Here is a 26158-nt window from a genome sequence, read left to right as displayed (position 1 = left end):
TCATATTCGTGAGGCCTTGCTCTGACCTGATCATTTATTATAAACTCCACCCCTTAATGCTGCAACGTGGGGATAAGAATTCAGCATATGAATTTTGATCATAGCAAAAGTATACAATATGGTAGTATTCATTCAGTTTTACAGAAATGATTTATTCAAGGTCTAAAACTTAGTAGATTGAAGAACTAGAACTTCAACTATAGTCTGATCTGTTTCCAGTGTGTTCCTGCCCTCGTGAGATAAGAAATACCAAGAAAGACAATATAAATCTGTTCTTTGGTTTGAAGTTTTTAAAGAACATAAATATTAAAGATGTGCTGTGATTTCACTTTTTATGTCTTGTATGTCATTTAGGGTTAAAATTTACATTAATAAAATTGTTATTGAAATACTATAAATAATTGATCAGTGAGATAACAAAGTTTTCAAGTCTTATACTCCTATAATTTCAAATGGAACAAATAAAAAAGTAGAAACAGAGCACTTCTCAGCAATGTTGAACTTGAGGATCTCCCCATGTTGCTTTGCATAATTGAAATGACTTGACATTCATCCACAGGCTCCACTCTTCATTAGGACCCATGTCTGATATTGACAAAAGGCATTTGTGGGGAAGAAGCATTAGTTTTATAGCTTAGTTAAGTTCAGATGATTCACACTTTTATCACCACTTAGCACAAATCTTTTCATTCAGTTGCTGCTGGGCTTCCATGATATTCTCAAATCCAATTCATGAAACCATCTTGTGTCTGTATCATCCTACTTCAACTCTTTTTATGTGCATCCCTAACTCTCATAAGACCTGAAATGCATTTTGAAGGTACCTGTGGATGAATATATAGAACACAATGATATATTTCAAGATGAGAAGACAATGTCATGGAATGTTTCACCTGTACCAATCATACTTGATTACATGGTAAACTACCTCATGAGTTAATGACAATATAGCAACAAAAGCTGATTTGCTCATATTCTGTGGGTCTGCAATTTAGTAAACCTCAAAGTACAAGTACTTTTTAAAACCCTACTTGTTCCATTAACAAATACTAAACATATGACATGACCAAATTGTGGGAGGGAACTATTCAAGGGCTTGGAAAGAAGGAAGTAGGACTTATGGCACCATACTATAATAATCCACCACAACATCCAGCTGCCTCACTAGATAAAAGTTTGAGGACTCCCTGAAAAGAAAGAAAATTATTAGTTAATCTGATCATCCTCCCTAGGTGCAAGTTACGCTTATCAATTATTGATGTGATAAATGTTTTCTCGCCCTTAAATAGTATGATCTAAGGGTTTGAGGAGAGAGCATTTGAAAAATTAAACTCTCAACCTCTGCATATTTATTTTATCGGTATCATTTTCTAACAGTTGCACTTTCATTTTGACATTTAGATATTTCCCACTTGATTTTGAATAGCAAAGCTATAGTTAAGAGTATATTGTATTCTTGAAAATTGCTAAGGCATTAGATTTTAAGTATCCTCACCATAAAAAATAAATATGTGAGGTGATACATACATTAATTGGCTTGATTTAGCCATTCCAAAATGTATATATATTTCCAAACATCATGTTGTACCTGATAAAAGTATAGTTTTTGTCATTTATATTAAATGAATTGATGCAAAAAATAAAGACCACAAAAACTGTTTTGGGGACCCCCTTTTTTTAGCTTGATTAACAATATTCATGTACATCAACTTAAAATCATATGCATTGTTTTGGCTATAAAGTTTTGGAGAGAAGACTAATTACTTCTTATGGAAAGGGGAGTCCACTATCATTCGTGGGCAAATGTCCTATATTTATGATTTGGCCATAATCTGAAAGTCACCTAAAAATAAGCATTTTTTTTTCTTCATCTCCTTTAGTCAGTGTCCTGAAGGATATGTGTGTGTAAAAGCTGGCATAAATCCTGATCGTGGCTACACAAACTTTGACAACTTTGGGTGGGCTTTACTTGCTCTATTTCGATTAATGACTCAGGATTACCCTGAAGCACTTTATCACCAGGTAAGAACAGAGAGAATGTTCACTGCCCTTAAAACTGGGCCAAAAACTCCCTTCTAAACTAATGATCAAATGTAAGACAACTCATTAAATTTTTATGTGGAGAAGAATTTGAAAACAGAAGAAAAGAGAACCAGAATTAGTGACTGTCAAACTCTAAGCTGGCTGCCATGCCAGGTCTGCTTTTGTGTGTGCTATCTTATTTAATCTTCAAAACAATTCCACAGTCAGTATGCATAGTCCCTAACTAAACATACATGTAGTATAACTGTATTGTGACAAAAGAAATACATATTACAAATAATATGTTTTTCTTTATTATTAAAATTTTTATTTTTACAGACTGCATTTTGATTCATTGTACACAAATGGGGTACAACTTTTCATTTCTATTGTTGTACACAATGTAGATTCACACCATTCATGTAATCATACATATACATAGGATAATACTGTCTATTTCATTCTACTATCTTTCCATCCCCAACCCCTTCCCACCCTATTTTCCTCCACACCATCCAAAGTTCCTTCATTCCTCTCTTCCCCCCAACTACTCCTTCTGGTTTTTCTTTATTTAAACTGTTTTTCAAATTTTGCTATATTAGTATTTTTATTGTTATTTCCTAATATTTTTGACAAGTATTGGTGTTTTTTTCCATAACACCAGGAGCTTTTTTTTCTAAAATAAATTTGGCATGTTATCCTCCCTCTAAAACTCCTTTAGTGGTTTCTAAATGTCCATAGAATGAAGTTTGAATTCCCTATACATGACAAATAGTGCCCTTTAAGATCTAGTTTCTACATACTTCATCAGATTTGTCTTCTAGCAATATCCCAGTATGTACTATCTAAACTGTTTGAGTTTATACACATATATACACACATACATGAATAAAAATATTGCTGTTTCCTAAATCAGAGTTTCTCATAATTTCTTGTTTGTTGTACCCTACTGAGTTTCCTACTCTCTGCCTTCAGGCTCATGCCACAAACTCACATGTCAGGTACACAATAAATGTTAGCTACTCCGTTAAATGCAATTCTATTCCATAACGGTGAACCCTGTTTTGTTCATTTTTGTTCATCCTAAATTAATTTAATTAAATTAATCAAATTATTTAATCCCTTGGTTTTGTAGCATATATTTTATATCATAGATATGTCTAAAGTTGAAGAACTGTTTCTTTTTTTCTTCAGAGAGAGCCAGTACGTAAGTGGTCTTGTGATAATATTGCACTTATTACTAAATTAGTTTCATTTTTCAATTTCATTGTTTATTTAAAAATAAGAGAATACTTAAAGATGATTAACATGTTCCCCTTTTTCTTGCATTCCACTTCTTCTTAGATTCTTTATGCTTCTGGGAAGAGCTACATGATATTTTTTGTTGTGGTCAGCTTTTGGTTTGCTTTTTATTTGGCAAGTTTGTTCTTGGGCACACTTGCCATGGTCTATGAAGAAGGAAAACATGCAACTGCTGGAAAATCTAAGAAGAGGGAACCAAAATTTCAACAGCCTATAAAACAACTTCAAGAAGGAAGAGAAGAAGTTGAGGTATGACTTTTTTATACTCCTGAGAATCACAATGCTGGAGGTATTGTTTCAAGGTCTTGGAGTTTATCATTTTCTGATGCCCGTATCTGTGTGTGAATGTAATCAAAAAATCAAAATGGTTTCAATAATAGAAATTGAAACATGAATTGACTTTCTTGATACGCTATGTTATAGTGACCAACATGTTTTAATATTTAATTTATGTACTTTTTTGTTTCAAAATTTACATTGTTGCTGCTGCTGAACTGTGGATATTAGACGTTTTTAGAACTGAACTTCTCCCAATACAGCTACAATTTATTAATTTAAATTTAGTTCATCCAACACCTCTAAATAACTTGGGAAAATGTCTGTGTTCAACTCAAAAGCGATAGTGTCTGTCATAACTTTGAAAACGTGAAGCACTAAAAGAATATTTAAAAGCACAGTACCAAAATCACAAAAAAAGAAAATTCTGGTTTTTCTAGTTACTTCAAGAGGAAATACACTGTGCCTCATAATGTAGGGAATTATTTTACCCACAGAATAATTAAATCCATGAGTAGTAAAAACTAAAAATATTTTTGCTCTGATATTTAATTAATGTTGTATTTGAATATTTTTCAGATTACTAGCCTCATAGCAAAAAATTTCAGTCTGTGAGTATGCAAGTTCTTATGGAATAACATTAATGAAGTTGTGGAAAATCAATTTTAAAAATCTGAGTAGTGCTGAAAATGTGCTAAAAAGAATAGGACTGAAGAAAGCCGCCAGAAGTAGATTTCTTTCTTTCTTTCTTTTTTTTTTTTTTTTTTTTTTTTTTGTCATCTTCTGTCTTTACACACAGCCCAAGACTGAAGATAAGCCCCTGCTAGGAGCGGATCTGGTCACTTTGGGTCATTGCCCGTATACCCTAACACGATCTTCCCCATATCCTCTGCTCAGCCTGCCTCCCTTTTCTGGCTCTCCAAATATTTTTCAGATCTTACTTTCATTCCTCATTTTAGCCTGTGTCTGTAGACCTGTCTCATGTACTGTTTTGAATTCAGAGTAGTTAACCTCCACAATTCATATTTTGAGTCTTGATCTCTAAGCCTTCATTCTGCTAAATATGGGGCACTTACCAACCTATCCCTTTCCAACGGAAGTCCTATACCTAGGTGTGTACCCTCCCCACCCCACCCGCTGTGATACCCTTTACCTCGCCATAGCTTGTGTCTTCTTAAAAACCAATACTGACTTTAGATTGTTTCTTTTTGTTCTTTTTTTTTATTATTAAAAATCATAAATTTACATAGGGCAATGTTGTTTGATTCATTCTGTTATTTTTTTCCCTTTCCCCCCTCCCCTCCCACCCCTTTTCCCTCTATACAGTCCTTCCTTCCTCCATTCTTACCACCCTCCTTATCCCTAACCCTAAACCTAACCCTAACCCTAACGCTAACCTCTCCCACCCCCCATTATATGTCCTCATCCTCTTATCAGCGAGATCATTCGTCCTTTAGTTTTTTTGAGATTGGCTTATCTCACTTAGCATGATATCCTCCAATTTCATCCATTTGCCTGCAAATGCCATAATTTTATCATTCTTCATGGCAGAGTAACATTCCATTGTATATGTATGCCACAGTTTCTTTATCCATTCATCAACTGAAGGGCATCTAGGTTGGTTCCACAATCTGGCTATTGTGAATTGAGCAGCTATGAACATTGATGTGGCTGTATCTCTGTAGTATGCTGATTTTAAGTCCTTTGGGTATAGGCCAAGGAGTGGGATAGCTGGGTCAAATGGTGGTTCCATTCCAAGCTGTCTGAGAAATCTCCATACTGCTTTCCAGAGTGGCTGCACTAATTTGAAGCCCCACCAGCAATGTATGAGTGTACCTTTTTCCCCACATCCTCTCCAACACCTATTGTTGCTTTTGTTCTTGATAATTGCCATTCTAATTGGGGTGAGATGAAATCTTAGTGTAGTTTTGATTTGCATTTCTCTTATCACTAGAGATGTTGAACATTTTTTCATATATCTGTTGATTGCTTGTACATCTTCTTCTGTGAAGTGTCTGCTCATTTCCTTAGCCCATTTGTTGATTGGATTATTTGTATTCTTGGTGTAGAGTTTTTTGTGTTCTTTATAGATTCTGGAAATTAGCGCTCTATCTGAAGTATGAGTGGCAAAGATTTTCTCCCACTCTGTAGGCTCTCTCTTCACATTACTGATAGTTAGCTTTCTATTATTTTTCAGGCAATCTCACAGCTCTTCCCTTTTCTGATAAATGAGGAAAGGGTCTGGGCTGAAGCAGAGGACAAAACATCGAGAGGAGCCATACCTGAGAACCCTTCCACATAAAGCTGATAAGAGATAGAGAAAAGGAAAGGGCCAACCTATACTCTGACACCAAATGGGATGTGTAGGAGTGTGGTTCATTAATAGCAAAGTTCCCTTCTAAATCAAAATGGGGACAGTGTTAACTCCCCCCCCAAATATAAATGTTTTAAATTAAGGCACCATTAATGTAGAAGGTCCACAAAATCACTGTATCCAAAGGTGGAGCCTAAATGACAGGACGTGCGATCATATCCAGTGGCTTGATCGATACTTGTGTCTGTAACGTACATACCATTGAGCAAGAAGCAAGTATGGACTCTGTGAAGAAAGCACGTATAAAAGGGAGGCTATTATCACTCATGAGTAAGTCACAGAAAAAAAAAAACAAATTACAGAAGCTTTCTGTGTCCAAAATGAGTCCGGGGTCCTTCAGATTGAATGATTAGTGTCTGAATGATATGCTGAATACGTAATTTGTTCTGAAGTGGCATTTCAGGATCTCAAGGACTTGTGGGCACCCACAAATGTATCCAAGAGTATAACAATAGTTCTCTTATCCCACGATGAAATGTTCTATTAGCTCTGATTATGAAAGAACTGAATATTTCCCAATATCTCCTTTCACTTTGCTACTTAGGATCACATAAAGCCTTCCTGGTTTTAATTAAAATCTTCCAATTTTAAAGAATTTCTTTTCCTGGAAGAGGCTTAGAACATTTTGTCATGCAGGGTTTTCTGGGAAGCGAGAGTTAATAAACATTTTCTTAAGATTTATTTTATTTTATATATAAGAAAATACTGGGAGAGAAGAATTAAAAATGTAACATGCTAAGGATTCTTTAGATGACTGATGTGATTAAAGATCAATTAGATTCCAATTCCAATGCTGCAATTATAGGCAGATGGCTTAGATTCTTCATACTCCCACATGATAGGAAAGTTGCAGGTCATATTGCAATGAGATAAATACAGATTTCAATCCACTTTAGCCACTTAATAGCTGTATGATATTTTCCAAGTCTATCATTTTTGCTAAACTTCAACTTTTTTATATATATCAGATATATATAATTATAATATCTGTCTTATAGGTCTTTGGGAATTCCAAATGAAACAAATACATGTAAAGCATATTGTCATGTTTAGACTATATTAAGCAACATAAAAATTTGTATAAGGAAATATTAATAAAATTATCATAATATGTTGGTATCAAAGATAGCTTTTAACCAAACTATCACACTCAACAATCCACACTAAAGACGTTTGATCTTTATAGAAAAAAAATCTGTCTTTAAATAAACTCACATTTCAGATGTAAATTATTTCATAACAATATAATATTATATCATGTGACATGTATTGTTCATTTACTCTGTGCCAAATTCTATGCCAGAAGATTTACATACATGATCATGTTATCCACATGACAACCCTTTGAGGTATAGGAATTATCCCAAAATCTCATATGAGAAAATTGAGTTTTTGTCTCTAAAGAAGAAAATATAGAACTAGCCATAATATAAACCCAATATTAAAATTTTTATGGTTGTACACTGTCAACTTTAATTCACATGCAATGAAGATTATAAAGAGCCAGTGGGCACCATTTTTCCAGTGGAGAAATGTTCATCAGTACAAAATTCTTAAGTCTTTGACCATATGTATGCATAATTAAAACAACATGAGCAATAATAATAGTAATAGCAAATTAATTAATCATTAGCTTGTGTGACAGATACATGAAATGCTCTCATGAATTCTCAAGTTTAATCCTCATTGTTCCCATTCTAATTGTGATCTGCACTCACTGGTATCAGGCTTCTCAACAATGAGGAGAACCCATCATTCCCTACTTTGCTGCCTTGTTCTGGAGGCCCAACACTGAGACACTACCATTCCCCCAGTTACACAGTGTGCAACTGAAACTTTCCTACTGTTTGCAACTGGCAAAACCCTCAGGAAGAGAATCAGATATTTAAAATCATAGTAATATAAATATTTTAAAAAATATTTTCACATCTAAACTGACATCTTTGTAGCTCAAGTAATTAATGTATTGTTTCCAACTCAACTAAGAAATGGAGATGAAAATATTTTAATAAATACAAATACAGTGTTTATTTCAGGAAGCTATTGGTCTGATGGGGAGAGAAACTATAAAATTGTCACAAACATAAAATTGTATCTCTGGAACAAAAAATTAGGATGAATAGAAAACACAATGCCCCATGTACATTATATTCTTACTGAGATCTGAGCTAAATCTAGTCAGCCTTTTGGTATATCCTTTTGCCTTTATTCACAAAAGACAGAAGAGAGAAGCATCTGTTAAATTACACAGAAAGGACACAATATGTCTAATAAAGAATATGAAAAACTCTATACTAGAGGTCATACAGTGTCTTTAAAAAATGAATCATATTAGAGAAAATAAATAAAAATCACAAGATAATTAATAAATCTATGAACTAAATACAGTCTGGGGACCTTGTTTGTATTTTGATTGAAACAATTCAACTATAACAATATTTTTGAGCAATGAAAGAAAATAGTATGATCTAGGTGTTGGATATTAAAGAATTACCAATTTGCTGATTGTAATAATGAAACTGTGATAAATATCTTTTTAAAAGATTTTTCTGAAAATTATGTGATGTTTGAATTTTATTTAAAATATTTCAGAAAAAAATAGGGTGAAAATAAGTGAAAAAATTCCTTGAGGCTAGATACTGGGTACATTGTGATTCACTGTATTATCCTCTATTTTTAAAAATATTAATTAAAATGGACCAAGTGCAATAAAGCAGAGGGACATCATGCTTTGAGAGCCTTTAATAAATGATGTCTGAGTCAAAAAGGTTTTTTTTTTTTTAGAAGCTGACACTTGAGCTGAGAGGTGGCAGAGAGCATCCAGGCTAAATAGAGAAAGGAGCAGGATGAGTTGGAGCATTAGCAGGGCCTTTGTGACTGTATCAGAAGAGCAAGTACGAGAAGAGCAGGCCAAGTGCAAGAAGAGGCCTGTGTTCTTCCTCATTTATGAGTCCCCAACAAAGAAAATTTAAACCAGTTATGAAAAGAAGAATCCTAGTCCCTTTCCTCAGTCTAATTGTGATGTGGGGTTGTTTAAAGCTCAGGCAAGTTATAACTTCTATTTTGTGTAATCAGGAAATCAACTCTTACATTAAAAAAAAAAAAAAGCTATTGCATTGTAAATAGCTATATCCTTAGTAGTTTGCCAAAGTGTGGGCATTCATCCAGTATTTGTAAGGAACTCAGTCAAGGTAAATATATTACTAAACTTGTATGTGCTTCATTCTTTTTATATTCTAAAATATCTTCATAGTTCAAGCTAAATTAGGAAAGAATTGAGCCTCAACTGAGTAGTAGTAACATTCTTGCTGACTTCCCTTTCACACATAGCAGTTATCTTTGCTGGATAATTTATTTCTCATTGGTGTGATCCCAACAAACATTGTTGCTATCTGAACAGTAACTCCATAAGAAGTAATTCCTGTGAATTCAGGAATTAATTGAGATATTCTGCACTGTATCACAAAATATCATCTTTGTGATAAAAATAACATAAAATAAAATAAATATAAAATTCCTATCAGGCTTAGTAATGAATTTTTACTTCTGTTGCTCTTTATCTCATGGAAGTTTGGAATTATATACATTTTGACTTCTATTTTGTGTAACCTTGTAATTTGGCTAAAATATATTTTCTGAAAAAGTACATTTTAGTAAGTAAACTAATCTCACAACCTGAATGTTTTAGCTTATCATTTCAAAATTTTTTTACATGAGTAAATGAAGCTCTGTAGATTCACAATGTCTACCATTTTCCTGATGAATCTCAGCATGCAGTATGAGTGGTTTGAATCTCCTCTAACTCTACTATTTATGAAATTGAAGGAGATTTGGCTGATATTGAATGAACTGAATGTCATATTTCCCTTTCTAGCTACTATGCCATTTCAGATATGCCATAGCAGCACTTGCCAACAAGAGTGTGCTGGGTATGTGTTATCAGTGAGTCTCAACCAATTTCCTCAGTGCTGGAGCAGCAACCCCCATGACTCTATTCAAGGCTGGTCTCACCTATTTATAACACATTAAGAAATGCACAAATATTGTCATACTTTGTGCTCCCAATGTAAAAACCATTGGGAATCACTACCATGTAATATCCACTCATTGTCATATGAGTACAATTTTTTACATAATCACTGGAAATTTCTTTGATCTTTCTCGTGATTATTAGTAATATATAAAAATTGTAACATCTACCTCAAATCCTAGGACTTTTGAGCACCTTTCCAATGCAAGAATTATTTAAACCTGTTTAAAAGATCAGTAAAGCAGAGCATCGCTTAAAAAAAAAAAAAAAAAAAAAACACATTACTCAGGAGACATGAGAAAGAGAAAGAAATGATACCTTTATATAATTATGCCTATTCCAGGCAACTCTTTAAAATTCACTCCATCATCTGATATTCTTTGAGACTTATTTCATCATCAAAAATCAAATCACATTATTTTATTAAGATAATTTACAAAGGCATAAAGCTAACATATATTTAAACAAAAAATTTAATATATTAAGAAAATATTCTTATTATTCAGTGACATTTCACAATAATCCTACACTGTATATTGAATTATTTCTCAGATATGAATAATACCACTAAAACCCACTGATATTTACTCTTTTTATAGTTTTGCTCACAGTACACAATTTTATTGGATGCAGTTATAATATTTGTTTTCCAAATAATTCTAAATTAGTTTAATATTGCCAAAATATATAAATAATTGCAAATGATAAAACCCAAAAAGTCTCCTGGGGGTAAAAATTATCATTTTAGAAGGGCGAGATACCTTCTTGTAGTTGAAGTCTTGGATGCATAAAAGGGAGAAACCAGTATTAAACTAATTTTCTTTTCAGAGTAAAACCACACAAATAGAATTGAAGAAAAGATCATCAGCTTCCATTAACACATCTTTGGATGTATTGGAAGAAGAAGATACCCCCAAACATAAAGAAGGTAACATGATAAAGTAGTCAGACAAACTATAGAAGTTACTTCTCATAAGAGTTTCTTGTAAAGAAATCTTGCTACCAGAATTTCTGAAGCAGTAGCTTACAAATCTTAAATGACAATAACCAAAATTTAAGAAAAATGTGAGAGTATAAGGATGAACAATACATACAAACTTCAAAAGCAAAGTGTCTTGAACATTGTGACTTGTCATCAAAGAATAATGTGGGATTTTCTCTAAATCTTAATATATTGAACTATTAAATTGTGACTAAAATTAGAAATTGGAGTGCACACAGCTGGCCCTTGATAACAGATTTGAATTGTGTGGGTCGACTTACATGTAGATTTGTGGGAAGACTTATGACAATTTTAAAAACCTTAGAGGTGACTCATAGCCTAGAAATATTGAAAGCAATTAAGAAAAAGGTATTTGATGAATGTCTGAAATGTGTGTTTTTGGTCTATTTTATTGCTTAATACCATAAAATATCTACAAATCTATTATAAAAAGTTAAAATTGTCAAAACATATACACACACAGACCTCACATGATGCCATTTGCTGTTGAGAAAATGTAAAACAATGTAAAAATGTAACATTAAATCATAATGGCATAAAATTACCTATTGTACCATGGTAATAATCCTGTAGCCACCTCCTGTTGCTGTTGCAGTGAGCTCAGTTGGTAACATCTGCTGAAAATGTCATATGATGCTTATCTCCACATGAGCAGTTTGTCTCTCCAGTAAAGTGCATATCACAGCTAAAAGTGGTCTCTTTATATTGGCCAAATTATACTGCTATATATTTTGCACATGCAAAATAGCCCACCATTATGTAGAAGTATAATGCACCAATAAAAAATCTAGAAAACAGTGATCTCTTGTAGTTCTAGCATATATAATACATATAAAATATACACTGTGTGTTCATTGAATGTTTATGTTATCTGTAAGCTTCTGGTCAACATGAGGCTATTAGTACTTAGGTTTGAAGCCCGTCAAGTTATATCTTGGCTTTTAAATATTTCTATTAGTGCATTAGGGTTATAATAATATTGGGGATTATTTGATGTTATCATACCAGCATGGAATATAATTTACTGCATTTCAGGATATTTGAATGCACAAGTGTCTTTGTCCCTAATCTCCACATTGTTCAAAGTAAAACTGTATAACATTAATATCTCAAGGTCCTTTCTAGACTCACTTCTAGGTATTTTTACATTTAACTGGAAATTCTTTACTTGGGCAATATTGAAAGACATTATTTGTAAATTGTAAAAGTCTAGAAATTTTAAATCTTGATGTTCTCAATGATGTTATTTTATGTATGTTTTCTTGGGAGGTACTTCTATGTTTTTCTTCTCATATATTTTCATTTCATTTGCCTAACTCAGCAGGCATCAATAAAATAGGACAAATTTGTTTCCCTCTGCTTTTTATTCATATAGAATATTTCTATTTGATAATTCCAAATCAGAAGTTTAGTTCCCTTTCCATGAAAAAGTCAAAATTTCCCTATTAGTTAGAATTTAAACCATTTTCTAATGTTTAACTTTTCTGTACTTTCATTTCAGAATTTAAAAAATCCCAGAAGAAGTGCCCGTTATATTGGCATAGATTTGCTAAAACTTTCATGATCTGGAATTGTTCACCCTGTTGGTTAAAATTGAAAGAGTTTGTCCATAGGCTTATAACAGACCCATTTACTGATCTTTTCCTTCTCATATGTATAATTTTAAACATATATTTTTTGACATGGGAGCACTATCCAATGAGTGATGACAACAGCTGTCTGCTCAGCATTGGCAACTTGGTAAGATCCTCATTGTACATTATTTTCACTTGCAAATTCCATTTTTTTATTCTTCATTATCCCCATTATTTTATAACCCAAATATTTAAGCATGCATCCTTACATTATTATTAGATGATATATTCATGTTCTGTCCTACACCCCCACTTCTCCACCTTATAAATGTTCTTATCTTTGAATAAATTTACAACTGGAGTTTGAAATCCCGTCATTTAAGTTTGCAATTCCAATAGCTGGGCACAGTAGCAAACACCTGTAATTCCAGCAATTTGGGAGGCTGAAGCAGGAGGATCACAAGTTCAAAGCCAGACTCAGCAACTTAGCAAGGTCCTACGTAACTTAGTGGGACCCTGTCTCAAAATAAAAAAAATTTAAAAAAAAAATAAATTAAAAGAGCTGGGGATGTGGCTCAGTGGTTAAGTGCCCCTGGGTTCAATACCTGGTGCAAAAAAAAGAATGAAAAAAAAAAAAAAAAAGATTTCTAACCAGAGGCTTCATGGTGAAATTAAGTGGAAATTAATTAATTAAATTAATTCATTGCCTCTGCCTCCCCAAATATACATTCATTCACTTGATACCACTGCCCCATAGGTCAGAGTAGGGTACAGGTGGAGTAACAGGCACTGATATCTGAACTCTGGATTCTGAATCCTATCTCTAAAAGTACCTGGCCCTCCCTGTCTTAACTACATGTCTTTATCTCAGATTGGAGCCTGTCATTTTGGCAAGGTATTTTTGAGATTTACCTATCTTTTTTCACATACAATGCAAAATACAGAACAAGCTTCTGTGAGTTTAAAAACATTCAATATACAAATGGTATACTGTTTAAATTTCTCTGCTTTTATTATCATCATCTAGTTGCTTGGTTCTAATACAGACAAGACTATCAGTTTCAAATTATACATTTACTCGATATTAAAGCATTAATTTGGTTATTTCTGCCAGTACAGTTTTGTTTATTTATTTAACCTGGGAATTGAACCCAGGGGCGATCAACCACTGAACCACATCCCCTATTCTTTTTGTTTTTTATTTTGAGACAGGTTCTTGCTGAGTTGCTTAGGGCCTTGCTAAATAGCTGAGGCTGGCTTTGAACTTGTGTGCTCCTCCTGTCTCAGCTTCCCAAGCCACTGGAATTTCAGGAGTGCACCACCTTGCAAATACAGTTTTTAAGACAGTCGCCATAGGGTTACTTTAGGGTATTTTCCTGGATCATGCGTGTACTTTAAAAAAAAATTCTCTCACAGATGGAAAAATTAAATTTCTTAACATGTCCCCTAGATTTCAAAAGAAACTATTTAAAAATCAGAAGTTTCACTCTCAAATATTCTTTTGTTTTCTTCAACAGTGACTTTTATTGAAATAATCAGAGATTCCATATATGGTACTTTGCATTAAATTGGTAAATAAAATACATGAGTCTTTCATCATAGACTCTAAAACTAGCTCTTGAGAGAGGAGCTATAAAGAATGAGAGTGAACAATTGATACAGTATCTTTTTTTAAAAAAAGAGACCATAAAAGGAGGCTTTTTGTTTTTGTTTTTTATTCAAGGGTATAACTGGATATAGTATCTTAAAGCTTCTGTGCCTAAAGTTTCTGATGCAGGTATTAGAATTGTTCTCACCCATGTGTTTTGTTTTTACTTAGGTTTTTGTTGGAATTTTTACAGCAGAAATGGTTTTTAAAATAATTGCCATGCAACCATATTGGTATTTCCAAGTTGGCTGGAACATTTTTGATAGTGTAATTGTGTTCCAGGGTTTAGCAGAACTTTATCTGGCAAATGTTGAAGGATTGGCTCTTTTTCGATCATTCAGGATAGTAAGTAGAATCCAATCAATGCCTGGGGTTTTTTGTTGTTGTTATTCTAATTAGTTATACGTGACAGCAGAATGCATTTCGACTCACAGTGTACAAAAGAACCAGTGCTTGATTTTTGTTTCATCAAAGTGTATCTAAGCTTCCTCAGACATCAAATGAGATGATTCAAACATAAAATGTTCCCATTAATTAGATGAATAAATTAATGCACAAAGGACCTCATGGGGGGGGGGGGGAGAAGTAGTTCCCAACACTATTATTTGATCCTAGTATTAAAATGGATAAGGCCACAGAGGTTTGACACACAGTGATAGGAACCAGTGCTAAGGTACCTGGATAAGTTTAAAAAGGCAAGACAATGAGACGTCCCCGAAGTGGATTGCCCACATGGGACTAAGAAGCTAGAATCAGGCAAATGTTTCTCAATGTAAGATAGCAGAATTTACCTTAAACTTACTTTACAATAGTAGATGGTATGAAGATATTAGTCTACAAGGTAGGGAGGTAGTGAGCAGAAAATTTGGCAAAGAAGCAATGGTATTAGAATAGTGTTTATGGAAATGCTAAGGCCCCAACAAGTAGTTTTATCCTACCCTGGAGAGAGGTTAAAGCATGTAGCAGGAATCAGGAACAATGAAGCAGGTTGAGCTTCTCCAGATCATTACTTCCTAGAGGATAGCTTCCTCAGAACCCTGCCTTAAATCCTCCACCATCAATGTTAGCATGGTAATAAAAATATATGCAAGATGTAGTCGTCAAATTTATGAATGATACAAGACTGGCAAATGCACTTCTGCTAAAAGACAATATCGAAATATCTTAAGGGTAACTAATGGACTGAATCTAACATGGTTAAATTTTACTTCAATTAACATAAAGCCTTACTCTTGAGTCCAGAAAACTAACTATATACTAGAAAAGATGGGACAGTATAGCTCATGTTAAAATTATGTGAGGGTTTTAAATGACTCTAAGTATACTATGATGGAGTACCCAAAAATGGTAATTTTATACTATATGAATACAAATTAAAAATCTAATAAAAATGAAGAATATTTAGACTAAACCTGGAGGGCTGCATTTGATCTTGGATATGTAATTTTAAAACAAAAATATACAATAAGATCTTCAGTGCCAGAATTCAGTGGATCCTGACAAACCTTTTCAGTATCATCTGTATGCATAATGTGGAAAAATTTCCAATGTTTGTGAAAGGTTAAAAAAAAGAATGGATAATTGTCCTACCAGATATTAAAATATAAATCTATAGTAATTGTAAGAGCATAATATGGCTGTGGCTCAGTAGTAGAGTGCTTGCCTAGCACATGTGAGGCACTGAATTCAATTCTCAGCACCTCATATAAATAAATAAAATAAAGATCCGCTGCCAACTAAAAAATAAATAAGTTTAAGAAGAGCATAATATGAAATGGGAACTGACAAATAGATCAATAGAAAAGGATATTAATAAACAGTGTACAAAATTATAGAATATGTTAAGATGCATTAAGAACCTATGTAAAATATTCAGTATATTATTAAAGTATATTAATAATGCTTAATACTGAATATTAATTTGAAGGTGATAATGTGTGAATATGCATATAAAAATTTAAATCTACATCATAACGAATAACGACTAGGTTTTCTTATTTGTTTCTTCGTATTGCTCTTATTTTGTTGCTCCATTAGTTGCGTATTTTCAAGTTGGGGAAATATTGGCCAACATTTGAAATTCTGATGCTGACTCTTGGAAACTCACTGATGGCTCTGCAAGACTTGATCCTGCTGTTGTTCACATTCATCTTCTTTTCTGCTGTATTTGGCATGAAGTTGTTTGGTTGGAGTTACAAAGCATGTGTCTGCCGCATAGATGAAAATTGTCATCTCCCACGCTGGCACATGTATGACTTCTTTCACTCCTGCCTTAATGTGTTCCGAATTCTCTGTGGAGAGTGGATAGAAACCTTGTGGGACTGCATGGAGGTAGCAGGCCAACCCTGGTGCATTTCTTTTTACATGATGGTCATTTTAATTGGAAACTTACTGGTAAGTATTCCATGCTTTTACATTTTCCTTGAAGAAATTGGTGTAATATAGGTTGTTGTTTTCATAATGTGGACCAATGGGATTCAGTGGTTGGTAAATGTGTTGTCCAAAATGGTAACCACTAGCCACATGTGGCTATTATCAGTTGATACATGACTGGTTTCATTTGAGATGTGCAGGAAATGTAAACTACACTCTGAATTTGAGGCTTCATCCCTAAAATAATATACATTATGTTATCAGTAATTTTTATTGAATGCATTTTAAAATGATGATTCTATTGAAACACATTTACTTAAATGCATTAGTAAAATTAATTTCAACTGGTTTTCTTTGCATTTTTTTTTGTTTAAAATTACATGTGACTTGCATCATATTTCTTTTGGATAGCAATACTTTATAACCTTGTTACTAAAAGTATCATCATCATCATGTGGGAGATGCATAGAAATGTGGAACTCAGACTCCATCCTAGATCTATAGAGGCATAATCTACATTACTATTCTCAGGTGATTTGTGTACCCATTAAATTGTAAGAAGCACTTAAATTATTACTGGCTGTCAAATTTGCCAGTGCATTGGAGTTACCAGGTAAGTTAGCGATAATAGGCTGATGCCTTGGACCCACTCCCAGAGATTCTGATGCTATTGATATGTGGACATAGCTTGGTCATCAAAATATTTTTTTTTAATTCTAACTTGACTAAATAGTGCAGCAGAGACTGTAAACCAGTATTCTATAAAAATGTTATCCATTAAGTAAAAGAGGAGGTTTCACTTTAAAATTTTCTAATGATTTAATGGGTGAATTGAATCTGGCTTTCGCTGCTTCTAAGAAAAAGGTGCATCTCATAAAAAATGATTCTTAGAGGAGAAAAGACTCAATATTTGCTTTTTACCCATGTGTCATAAAGATCAAATACATTTTCCAAAGGACTAGAAAAAAATAAAATAAATCACAGGCCAGACTGAATTTTTTCTGTGCCCTTCCTTATTGTTTCTACTTCATCTCGGGAATCTTAGTATTATATATTTATCACATTGGTATTGTGTTTATTTGTTGATGTGATTGTCAATTTCCTTATTGAACTATTAACTCCATGAAAGAAGGGACCATGGCACTTCTCTATATCCCAAAGTCTAGAACAGTGCCCAACATGAGAAATGCTTCGATATCCTCTGTCCTCTGTAGCTACTGATACATTTCCAACTCCCAGTGATGTATAACACTATTCTAAATGATGAAAACAAAACCAAGTTGATAGATCAGTATACATAATTCAGAATACCAGTTCTAGGTCTTGTTTTCATGGAGGTATGGCACAGAGGTTCAAATGGAGTCATTATAGGAATGATCTGCACCTCTCCAATCTGCCTTTCCTGTGCTCCTTGATGCCTTGTGTCCTGTGTCTTACCAAGACAGCCGCTATAGTCTAAAGCCTCACATCTTCATATCATATCTCGTCTAATGGAGAAGAGAATTCCTTTCCTAGACGCCACCGCAAATTTCTCCTATTATTTTATTAACTCTGAGTTACATGATCTTTTCTGAACTAACCTCTATTGCCCAGGGTGTAGAATAAATTTCCTATGTTAAGCAATTCAAGCCCTCCCTCCCTTGGAGCTAGAGATAGCATCAGTCCAAACCCAAGTTCTATGTCTAATAATGAGAAAAGGGCAATGGCCCAAGTGAAATGAAATGTAGATTTCTGTCTCTGAAAGGAAGGCCATGGCTGTTGAGAAAAGAAACTGCAACAACAATAACACACACACACACACACACACACACACACACACACACACACACACTTGCATTTGTGGTCTAAACTCAAAGAAGCAGAAATACATCAGCAAATAAGAGAACTCCACTCTACTTTTCTTGTTTCTACTGACCAGAAACTTCAAGTCATGAACTTCCATTTCTAATTGTTGACAATCTTATTTCTTCTCTTTCTAAATCCTTTAAGCTTTATTTCTCTCAGCAGTCATCCATCTCTGGGACACCATGATGATAACACAAGAGTAAATAAAGGGGGAAAAAATGAAAGAGAAGAATTGGTAAAGTTGTTGATTTTTTTACCCTCCACATTTAGAATGTGCATGGTATAAACCAAAGGGTATTCTGCAGTTTTTCAAAGTTAGTTTGTCTTATTCTCCTAATAAAATTCCAAGAGTGATTCAGAGCTGTAAATACAAATGTTTAAAAAATCATATGCAAAGGCAAGAATTCAACATACTTTTTTAAATGCTGTCATGTTGAGTTGTAGAAAAATACAGAGTGCAAACCCAAACAAACATAGGTTTAAATTCTGTTTCCATCACTTACTAACTAGTGCATATTATGAATATTGTGCATATTATTAAGCCTCTTTAAACCTGACTATTTAATGGAGAAATGAACACAATAATAATGCATGCCTACAATGTTATTAATTAAATAAAATTATTCAACATCATGTAAATAAATCGCTTATAAGCATTTATTTTCATTTCTCTACACTGTAAAATTTCAGCCTCAAATCTAAAGGTTGTTGCTAATTATTTAACATTATTTAGAAGTTTCAATTCCTACCAGGTCCTATATTTTTCTAAGTATTTTACCTGCAATTTAGATAACTGCCATCAAGTGAAATATACTGGTTGTGGTTGCAGAAAATAAACAGTAAAACGGCATTGAAATATGTAAAGAAATTAAAAATAATACACAATAGAATTGCAATTTGATTCTAATTATGCATTATTCCATATATATGTGTATATTCCCAAATTAAATATTTGTCAAGATATAACTAGAATAATATTAAAATAAAACATTTCAATATATGCTACACTCTTTTATGCATGTTTACTTCTTGATAATTAATCAGAAAAATAATTACTTCACAAATTTTTTAAATTTTCTTTTTCATATTATTTGATTTTCATATGGGCATTTAATTCTCACTCAGTATGTGGATATCTTCAAAGTGAAGACAGCCACCTAGAACAGCAACTCATTTTCTTACCTTGAGCAAAACAATCTGACTGATAAAATAAGCTTTGTACTAAGAGTCTTGAGTCTAATCTGTGTGACCTTTGATATTAGACATCTGTAAGCATTGCCTTTTTTCATTTCTAAATGAGAAACAAATCATGTTGCGTAAAATGTTATGAGTTTAAAACTAAGTGTCCTGGTTACACAGGTTCAGCACAACACTTGCCATGGTGAATAAGAACTGAACAGGCTGTAGTCCACATGCTCAGTCTTCAAGTCTTAGGTCATCCTTTTTAGAGGATTGCTTATTATTGTTTTAAAATAAACACATGAGATACATTTCACCTCCTTTACTTTTTTTTTCTTTCATTTGTTCTAATTAGTTACACATGACAGTAGAATGCACTTTGACACATCATACATAAATGGAGTATAAATTCTCACTTTCCTAGTTGTACACAATATAGAATCACATCCATCATGTAGTCATATATACACATAGGGTGATTATGTCCATGTCCAATTCATTCTACTGTTCTTTATTTTTCATTTAGATACTTTACCTGTTTCTGGCACTGGTAAGCTCATTTAGTTCATACAAAGATTCAACAAGTGAAGAGAACAATGAAGCAAAAAATATCCAGCTTGCAATGGCAAGGATTAAGAAAGGAGTAAACTATGTGCTTCATAAAATATTGTGCAAAAAGAAAAATGTTCCACAGGAAACAACGGACCATGTAAATGATACATACATTAAAGAGAACATTTCTGACCATACGCTTTCTGAACTCAGCAACACCCAAGATTTCTTCAAGGATAAGGAGAAAAGCAGTGGCACAGAGAAGAACACCATGACTGACAATGAGAGTCAGTCACTTATCCCCAGCCCCAGTGTCTCAGAAACTGTACCAATTGCTTCAGGAGAATCTGACATAGAAAATCTGGATAACAAGGAGATTCAGAGCAAGTCGGGCAATGGAGACAGCAGAGATGTAAGATGTTCTGTTTTCCTGATCGCTTATTGTTGCTTTATGGTGTTGTTGATAAGGAAGTCAGTTTGTGCTGAAATTTTGGAGTTGGATTACCTTTTCCACCCTAGCTCCCCCACTCTAGCTTCATTCCTAGCTACTGATGTTCTTGATCATGTTAGTTAAATTACTTACACTTCTGAACTTTAATTTTGTCATCTGTAAATAAGGATAAAGTTGCACTTCTTAAGGAAGTACAAGACTCAAGGGAGAAGTAAGAAAAATAGTCCAATAGTATAAAGAACCATGCCTAATATATCATAATCACTTAGGAAACATTAATATAATTGTGAAATTCTATAAATTAATAAGCAGACAGTGATGAAAAGCATTCCAAAGAATTGAGTTTGCAAAATCAATGTGTGTGATTGGAGAAATTATCAACTTGCCTGGGCTTTATCATCTTCAAAATATGAGACTGAATTAATAGACAGCAAAGATTCTTGCTTGCTCAAATTCTAAGATTCTACTCATTTCATTTCTGCAACATATAAAGTAAGTAAGTTAGACTAAAAGAAGAAGAAGAAAAACCAACAATTTGAATGATGAATAGTTGGTAGCTTTGTAAACCCTGGTTTTAAAAAAGGGGGTTATGTTGTTTAAAGGAACAAATGATGTTTACTTAGCTTCTAAAATATGTACCTTACTGGAAAATTCTTATAGTTTTCATTTGCAAGCAGCATAATGACTTAATAAGAGGTATGATCTAATAGAGAGCCAAACCTACAGGATCACATAATACACTATGGACTTTTTGCTTTGAACCCACCTGGGGAATCATTTCAGGTTGCTCAAAAACCCTGAGAAGGGACAGGGAATGCCTCTTGCAGGAGTTCAACACCTCTGACACCATCTTCTCCCCCAGAACTTTCCTAGCTTGGCAGATCCTGTCTACAATGACCTCTCAAATTGGTCTTCTAAGAAAACTTGAATATCAATTATTCAGGGTCTTTCCAGCACCTGTCAAAAGCAACTTTGTTTTAGTTAGAGAAACATTTTCTCCCCTTAACATACTCAATATTCTCAGGTTTCTTTATGTTTAATTAATATCATTAATATAAGACAGGGAAAATTCCTGCCAAACACCCTTCTCTATTATCTCTGAAGACTTCAATTTCCATCCATCTCTATATAAATTCATATTGGCAGATTTCTGAAAACTTCTCGCAGCATCATTAGAAAGTCTGAAGTATGAGAATAATGAGAAAGCCTAAAGTAAAAATAACTGTAAGTGTTCAGATTCCAGAAGTTGTCATGTACACTACATAATTATTTAGTCCTATTAATTGGTTAACTAACTATTCCCAGGAAATGTATTCATTTACTTTTATGTTTAGTTATGCATATAATTTCATTAATCAGACAGATTTTGGATTCTATATTCAGTATATATGGATATGTTGATCTAAGAAAACCAAAGAATAAAACATACATGTGATCCAATAATTCATACAATGTTATATTTTTATATTTGTTCTTCTAGCATTTTAATTAAATTTTAATTAAAATATGTATTTACTGTAAAATAATACATTTTACATCAGATTTTATAATTTTTTATAATCTAGCAATATATTAGGGTAATTTTTATGCCATTAAGTAATCTACTAAAATAAATTATTTGTAATTTTGATCTTCCTTAATTTATTTTTAAAATTTAGAAAACAGGGTTTTATGAAAAATTCCCTTCAAGAGGCACTGGGGCTGTAGCTTGGTGGCAGAGCACTTGCCTCACACATGTGAGGCACTGGGTTTGATCCTCAGCACCACATAAAAATAAAAAAAAATGCATGCTATGTCTCTATAACTACAAAAATATTTTTAAGTTCACTTCAAGGAGTATATGAACAAGGGTTTTAAAAACTCAAAAATATAAATGTAAGGTGTATAACTGTAATAATTGAGTGCCAAAATATTATGTTTCTTACTAATTCCCTACTCTTAAATAAATACATTTCTGTAGTTTTTATCTCATTAGAAATCAATAAAGAAAATACGAACAGAACTGAGAATTGAAATAACATTTTAAAAATCAATTTCATTGAGTAACATTTCTCTGGATGCTTAATTTTGTTTAGTTGAGCACTATAATCATTTACTTACAACTGGCATTATAAGGATTAAAGCAAAACTTTCTGTTATTTCCTTCATGCTTAGTGAAAACCAAAAGGCATGACGAAATATTTATAATTTCCTCTTTTGTTTGCAGTCTACCCAAGAAACAGTGGTTTTCTTACAAATGTTATAAAATACCAATATATGCCATTAACTTTAGGATCTTGGTGACTTGTTGGGTGATATGTTGCATATTCATTTTTAAATAAGGCAAAATGAAACATTATATAAAAATTATTTTAATTAAAGACATATCATGTCATTTGCATTATTATCTTATGTACAAAGCAGAGACCACCCTTGGCTTCGCCAGTCTTGAATTTCAGTCACAAGTGGAGAGGGAAATAAGGTTCATCTCTGCAAAAGGCTCTTTCCACAGGGCTCCTGCCACTTTCCCATGTCTTTTCTGGGTGCATTTCTTGTGCCTTTCCCTCCTTTCACTTCACAGTGGCCTCTCATCAATCCCATCAACTGACAACAAACACAAGACTGTCTGGACTGTACTTCACACTAATGGTTGTCTATTCTTCTTTAGCATCAAGGAATGATTTACTTGGATGCTACTCCTCTAAGTGAAATAGCATATATGGCACCCTTGTTAATAGTCTTAATAAAACTTTGGATCCCAAATCCTGTCATAACTTGGGAGATAGTTTGAACCTTTTTTTGGAACAAAGTGTTATTAATTAAATGGTCTTTTTACTCTAAATTCATTTTAGCTTATATTATTTGTTTAAAACATCAACTCACACCAATAAATGTACATTTCAATATGAATCATGAAATTGGCCTGAAGTCTTTTAAACTCTTTAATATTCTTTCTGTACATATTTTTTTCTCACTTCTGAAAATGAAATGAACCTTAGAAACAATGAGCAAATTAAACTGATGATTTCATGGCCGGACTTCATTTTATTCTTTTATTTTTAGAAAATAAAACAATCTAGCTCATCTGAATGCAGTACAGTTGATATTGCTATCTCTGAAGAAGAAGAAATGGTATATGAATGTGAAAAGTCAAAGCATCTTAAAAATGGTAAGAAAAAAGTCTCTGGTAATTTTATGGAAATCTGACTAAATGCCTCTTAATCTAAATATTGGATTTACTTTTATCTTAAAGAGTTTATTAATTTTGCAAAGGGATACAGACATTAACATGCATGTACACCGACCTAAATACTGACAGACATTTATAAAAATTTCAAGAGAAAAAGTCCACATTGTAGAAAGAGGGAAAGAGCCTACTTCCCAGAGAGACTAGTGCAGTGGTTGCAAAGGTTGACTCTGGAATCAGACAACTGTGTACTATTTAATTATCTTCTCTCTGGTTCCTAACCTCCAGAATGATAAGCCTCATGGGATTATTAAAAATATTAAATTAGTGTATATGTTCATGTGTGCATAGAAGAAAAAGAGAACCTGACTCAAGAAAAAAGTAGCACTCAACAAAAATACCACCACCACCATCATCATCATCACTACCACCATCAGCAGCAGCAGCCTTCATTGTATCATCTTATAGAGATGTTGACATAGTTAATGGAGAAAAGAACTATGAATGGTGGTAAAGGAGTGATTTCATAATAATGTTGATTCCACTGATCATGCTATAAAGAACTATAAAACACATGATGACCATATTTAATTTTAACTATTAATTATGCAACTACATGCATTACACTAGAGCACTGGAAAATATATGTATGAGTATATATGTGCATATATATATGTATATAGGTGTGTGTATATACATATACACATACATACACACACAATGAAGTGAATATGTATGTAATATTGTATAGAAGTTGGAGTGAAGTATTTAAGCCAAAATTAAAGACAGGCAGTTAGTGTAGACTGTGATTGGGTCAGATCCAGAAAACGGAGGCCAGTTAGGATCTGGGAAGTTGGAGACCACCCCTGGGAGACTGGGATGTTAATATCTCCAGAGCCTTTGATTACCAAGATTACCTGCCTGTATTACCCCTCCCAAAAGGTTGCAGACAGGGAGTTGTTAAGTAATGCCTCCTGGGCTGCTCCCTGTTTGGATCACTCCATTTGGCCCTTCCCTCTTCCCATCTGCTTCTCATCTTTTGAGCATTCCACCGGCACCTTCTGGGCCTAGCCACATATGCAGGAAGGAGAGAGATAAGGGGGAAGAGGGTAGGAGAACAAAGAAAGTCTAAAATGTATAAAAGGGGCAGGACACTCTCATTTATTGGATACCAGGACACCACTTACGGCTGCCTTCTCCCTCCCAGGAGAAATCTGTGTCACTCCTTTTAAATAAAACCTGCTTTCTACACCTGCCTCAGCACTTCTATAACATTCAAAACTTCAACATTTGAGGAAGCAGAATTTGTCACCAATAACCAGCAGTATCAATATTTTTATATCTCATGAATTGGGGTCAATATTTAAAATCTTCATGAAAATATCCTACAACTTTGATAGAAAACCAAATAATGATGGTGATCCTCTATATTTCACATGAATAATAAGAATTGTCTACTATATGGTTCCAGTCAGTTATCTGACACACTAGGTGACTTTCAGTGACTTACAATTCAAATTGGTTTCCTAGCAATATTAATGAATTATCACAGGTTTGGACATTTGACATCACTGGAAAGTCATCAAAATGGTAACTGCTAAAGTACTCAAATTCCTATTTTCAAAATCATAATCTGTTCTCAGTAGCTTAAATTCTAGGATTTTTTCATCTAAGACAAAGGAAGTAACATGTCCTATATTTTTTGACTAGAGAAGTATAATTTGACACTGAGCAAAATTGTAAAATGAAATGTTTTTACTTTAAATTCCACCCACACCCATTTCTTCATTTTCTCACCTGTTAATCACTCCCTTTTTAAGCCTCACATTTTCTTCTTGCAGCCCTTTTGACGGGAAAGCAAAGTTCAGCTTTGAACATGTACACACATCCCACGGAGTACTCCATCATCCGGTTGCCTCCTTAAACCAATTTGCCACAATCCAATTTGCCATTCCCATGCCAACCAAGAACTAAAATTGAAACAATTCACTTAATATTATATTCCCTTAACATCTTAAAGGTACTTGTGTTTTTAAATAGGAATGTTACATGATATCCAAATGCAACATTCAGAAGATATTGTAGGAGCAAGGGATTGGTTCTACTCTCAGATTGTCCTGCATGGTGAGGGGATGGCCTAAGTCACCCTGCCTTTTCCAACTCCTTTACTCCTACTACAAATGAACCAACAAGTTAAGCTTTTCTTTTTCTTCTTATTGATTACATGCAGTACAGAAGAGGTAACAATCCAGTGTTTATAAATATGAGACCAGCTGTATTAGAATATACAAATAAATATTTACTGAGGTATAGAGCAGAAGGTTTGAGATGTTTCTTTCCATGAATTTGCTACATGCTTGTTC

At 33.5% G+C, this 26158-nt stretch overlaps 1 protein-coding gene across 4 annotated transcripts in view; it reads left to right on the top strand.

Moving 5' to 3' along the window:
* The window catches only part of SCN7A (sodium voltage-gated channel alpha subunit 7), an 84443-nt gene that overhangs the window by 39077 nt on the left and 19208 nt on the right, over positions 1–26158 (top strand). For all 4 annotated transcript variants that reach the window (XM_079134425.1, XM_079134428.1, XM_079134426.1 and 1 more), the window contains 8 exons: positions 1881–2022; positions 3367–3573; positions 10833–10932; positions 12509–12747; positions 14401–14574; positions 16267–16623; positions 20153–20590; positions 23672–23777. In XM_079134425.1, the coding sequence (XP_078990551.1) occupies positions 1881–2022; positions 3367–3573; positions 10833–10932; positions 12509–12747; positions 14401–14574; positions 16267–16623; positions 20153–20590; positions 23672–23777 (1763 nt within the window). The remainder of the gene's footprint in view (positions 1–1880; positions 2023–3366; positions 3574–10832; positions 10933–12508; positions 12748–14400; positions 14575–16266; positions 16624–20152; positions 20591–23671; positions 23778–26158) is intronic.

Source organism: Sciurus vulgaris, assembly GCF_902686455.1.
Source record: "Sciurus vulgaris genome assembly, chromosome: 3".
NCBI classification, from domain to species: domain Eukaryota; kingdom Metazoa; phylum Chordata; class Mammalia; order Rodentia; family Sciuridae; genus Sciurus; species Sciurus vulgaris.
This window is presented reverse-complemented; position numbering and strand designations above follow the sequence as displayed.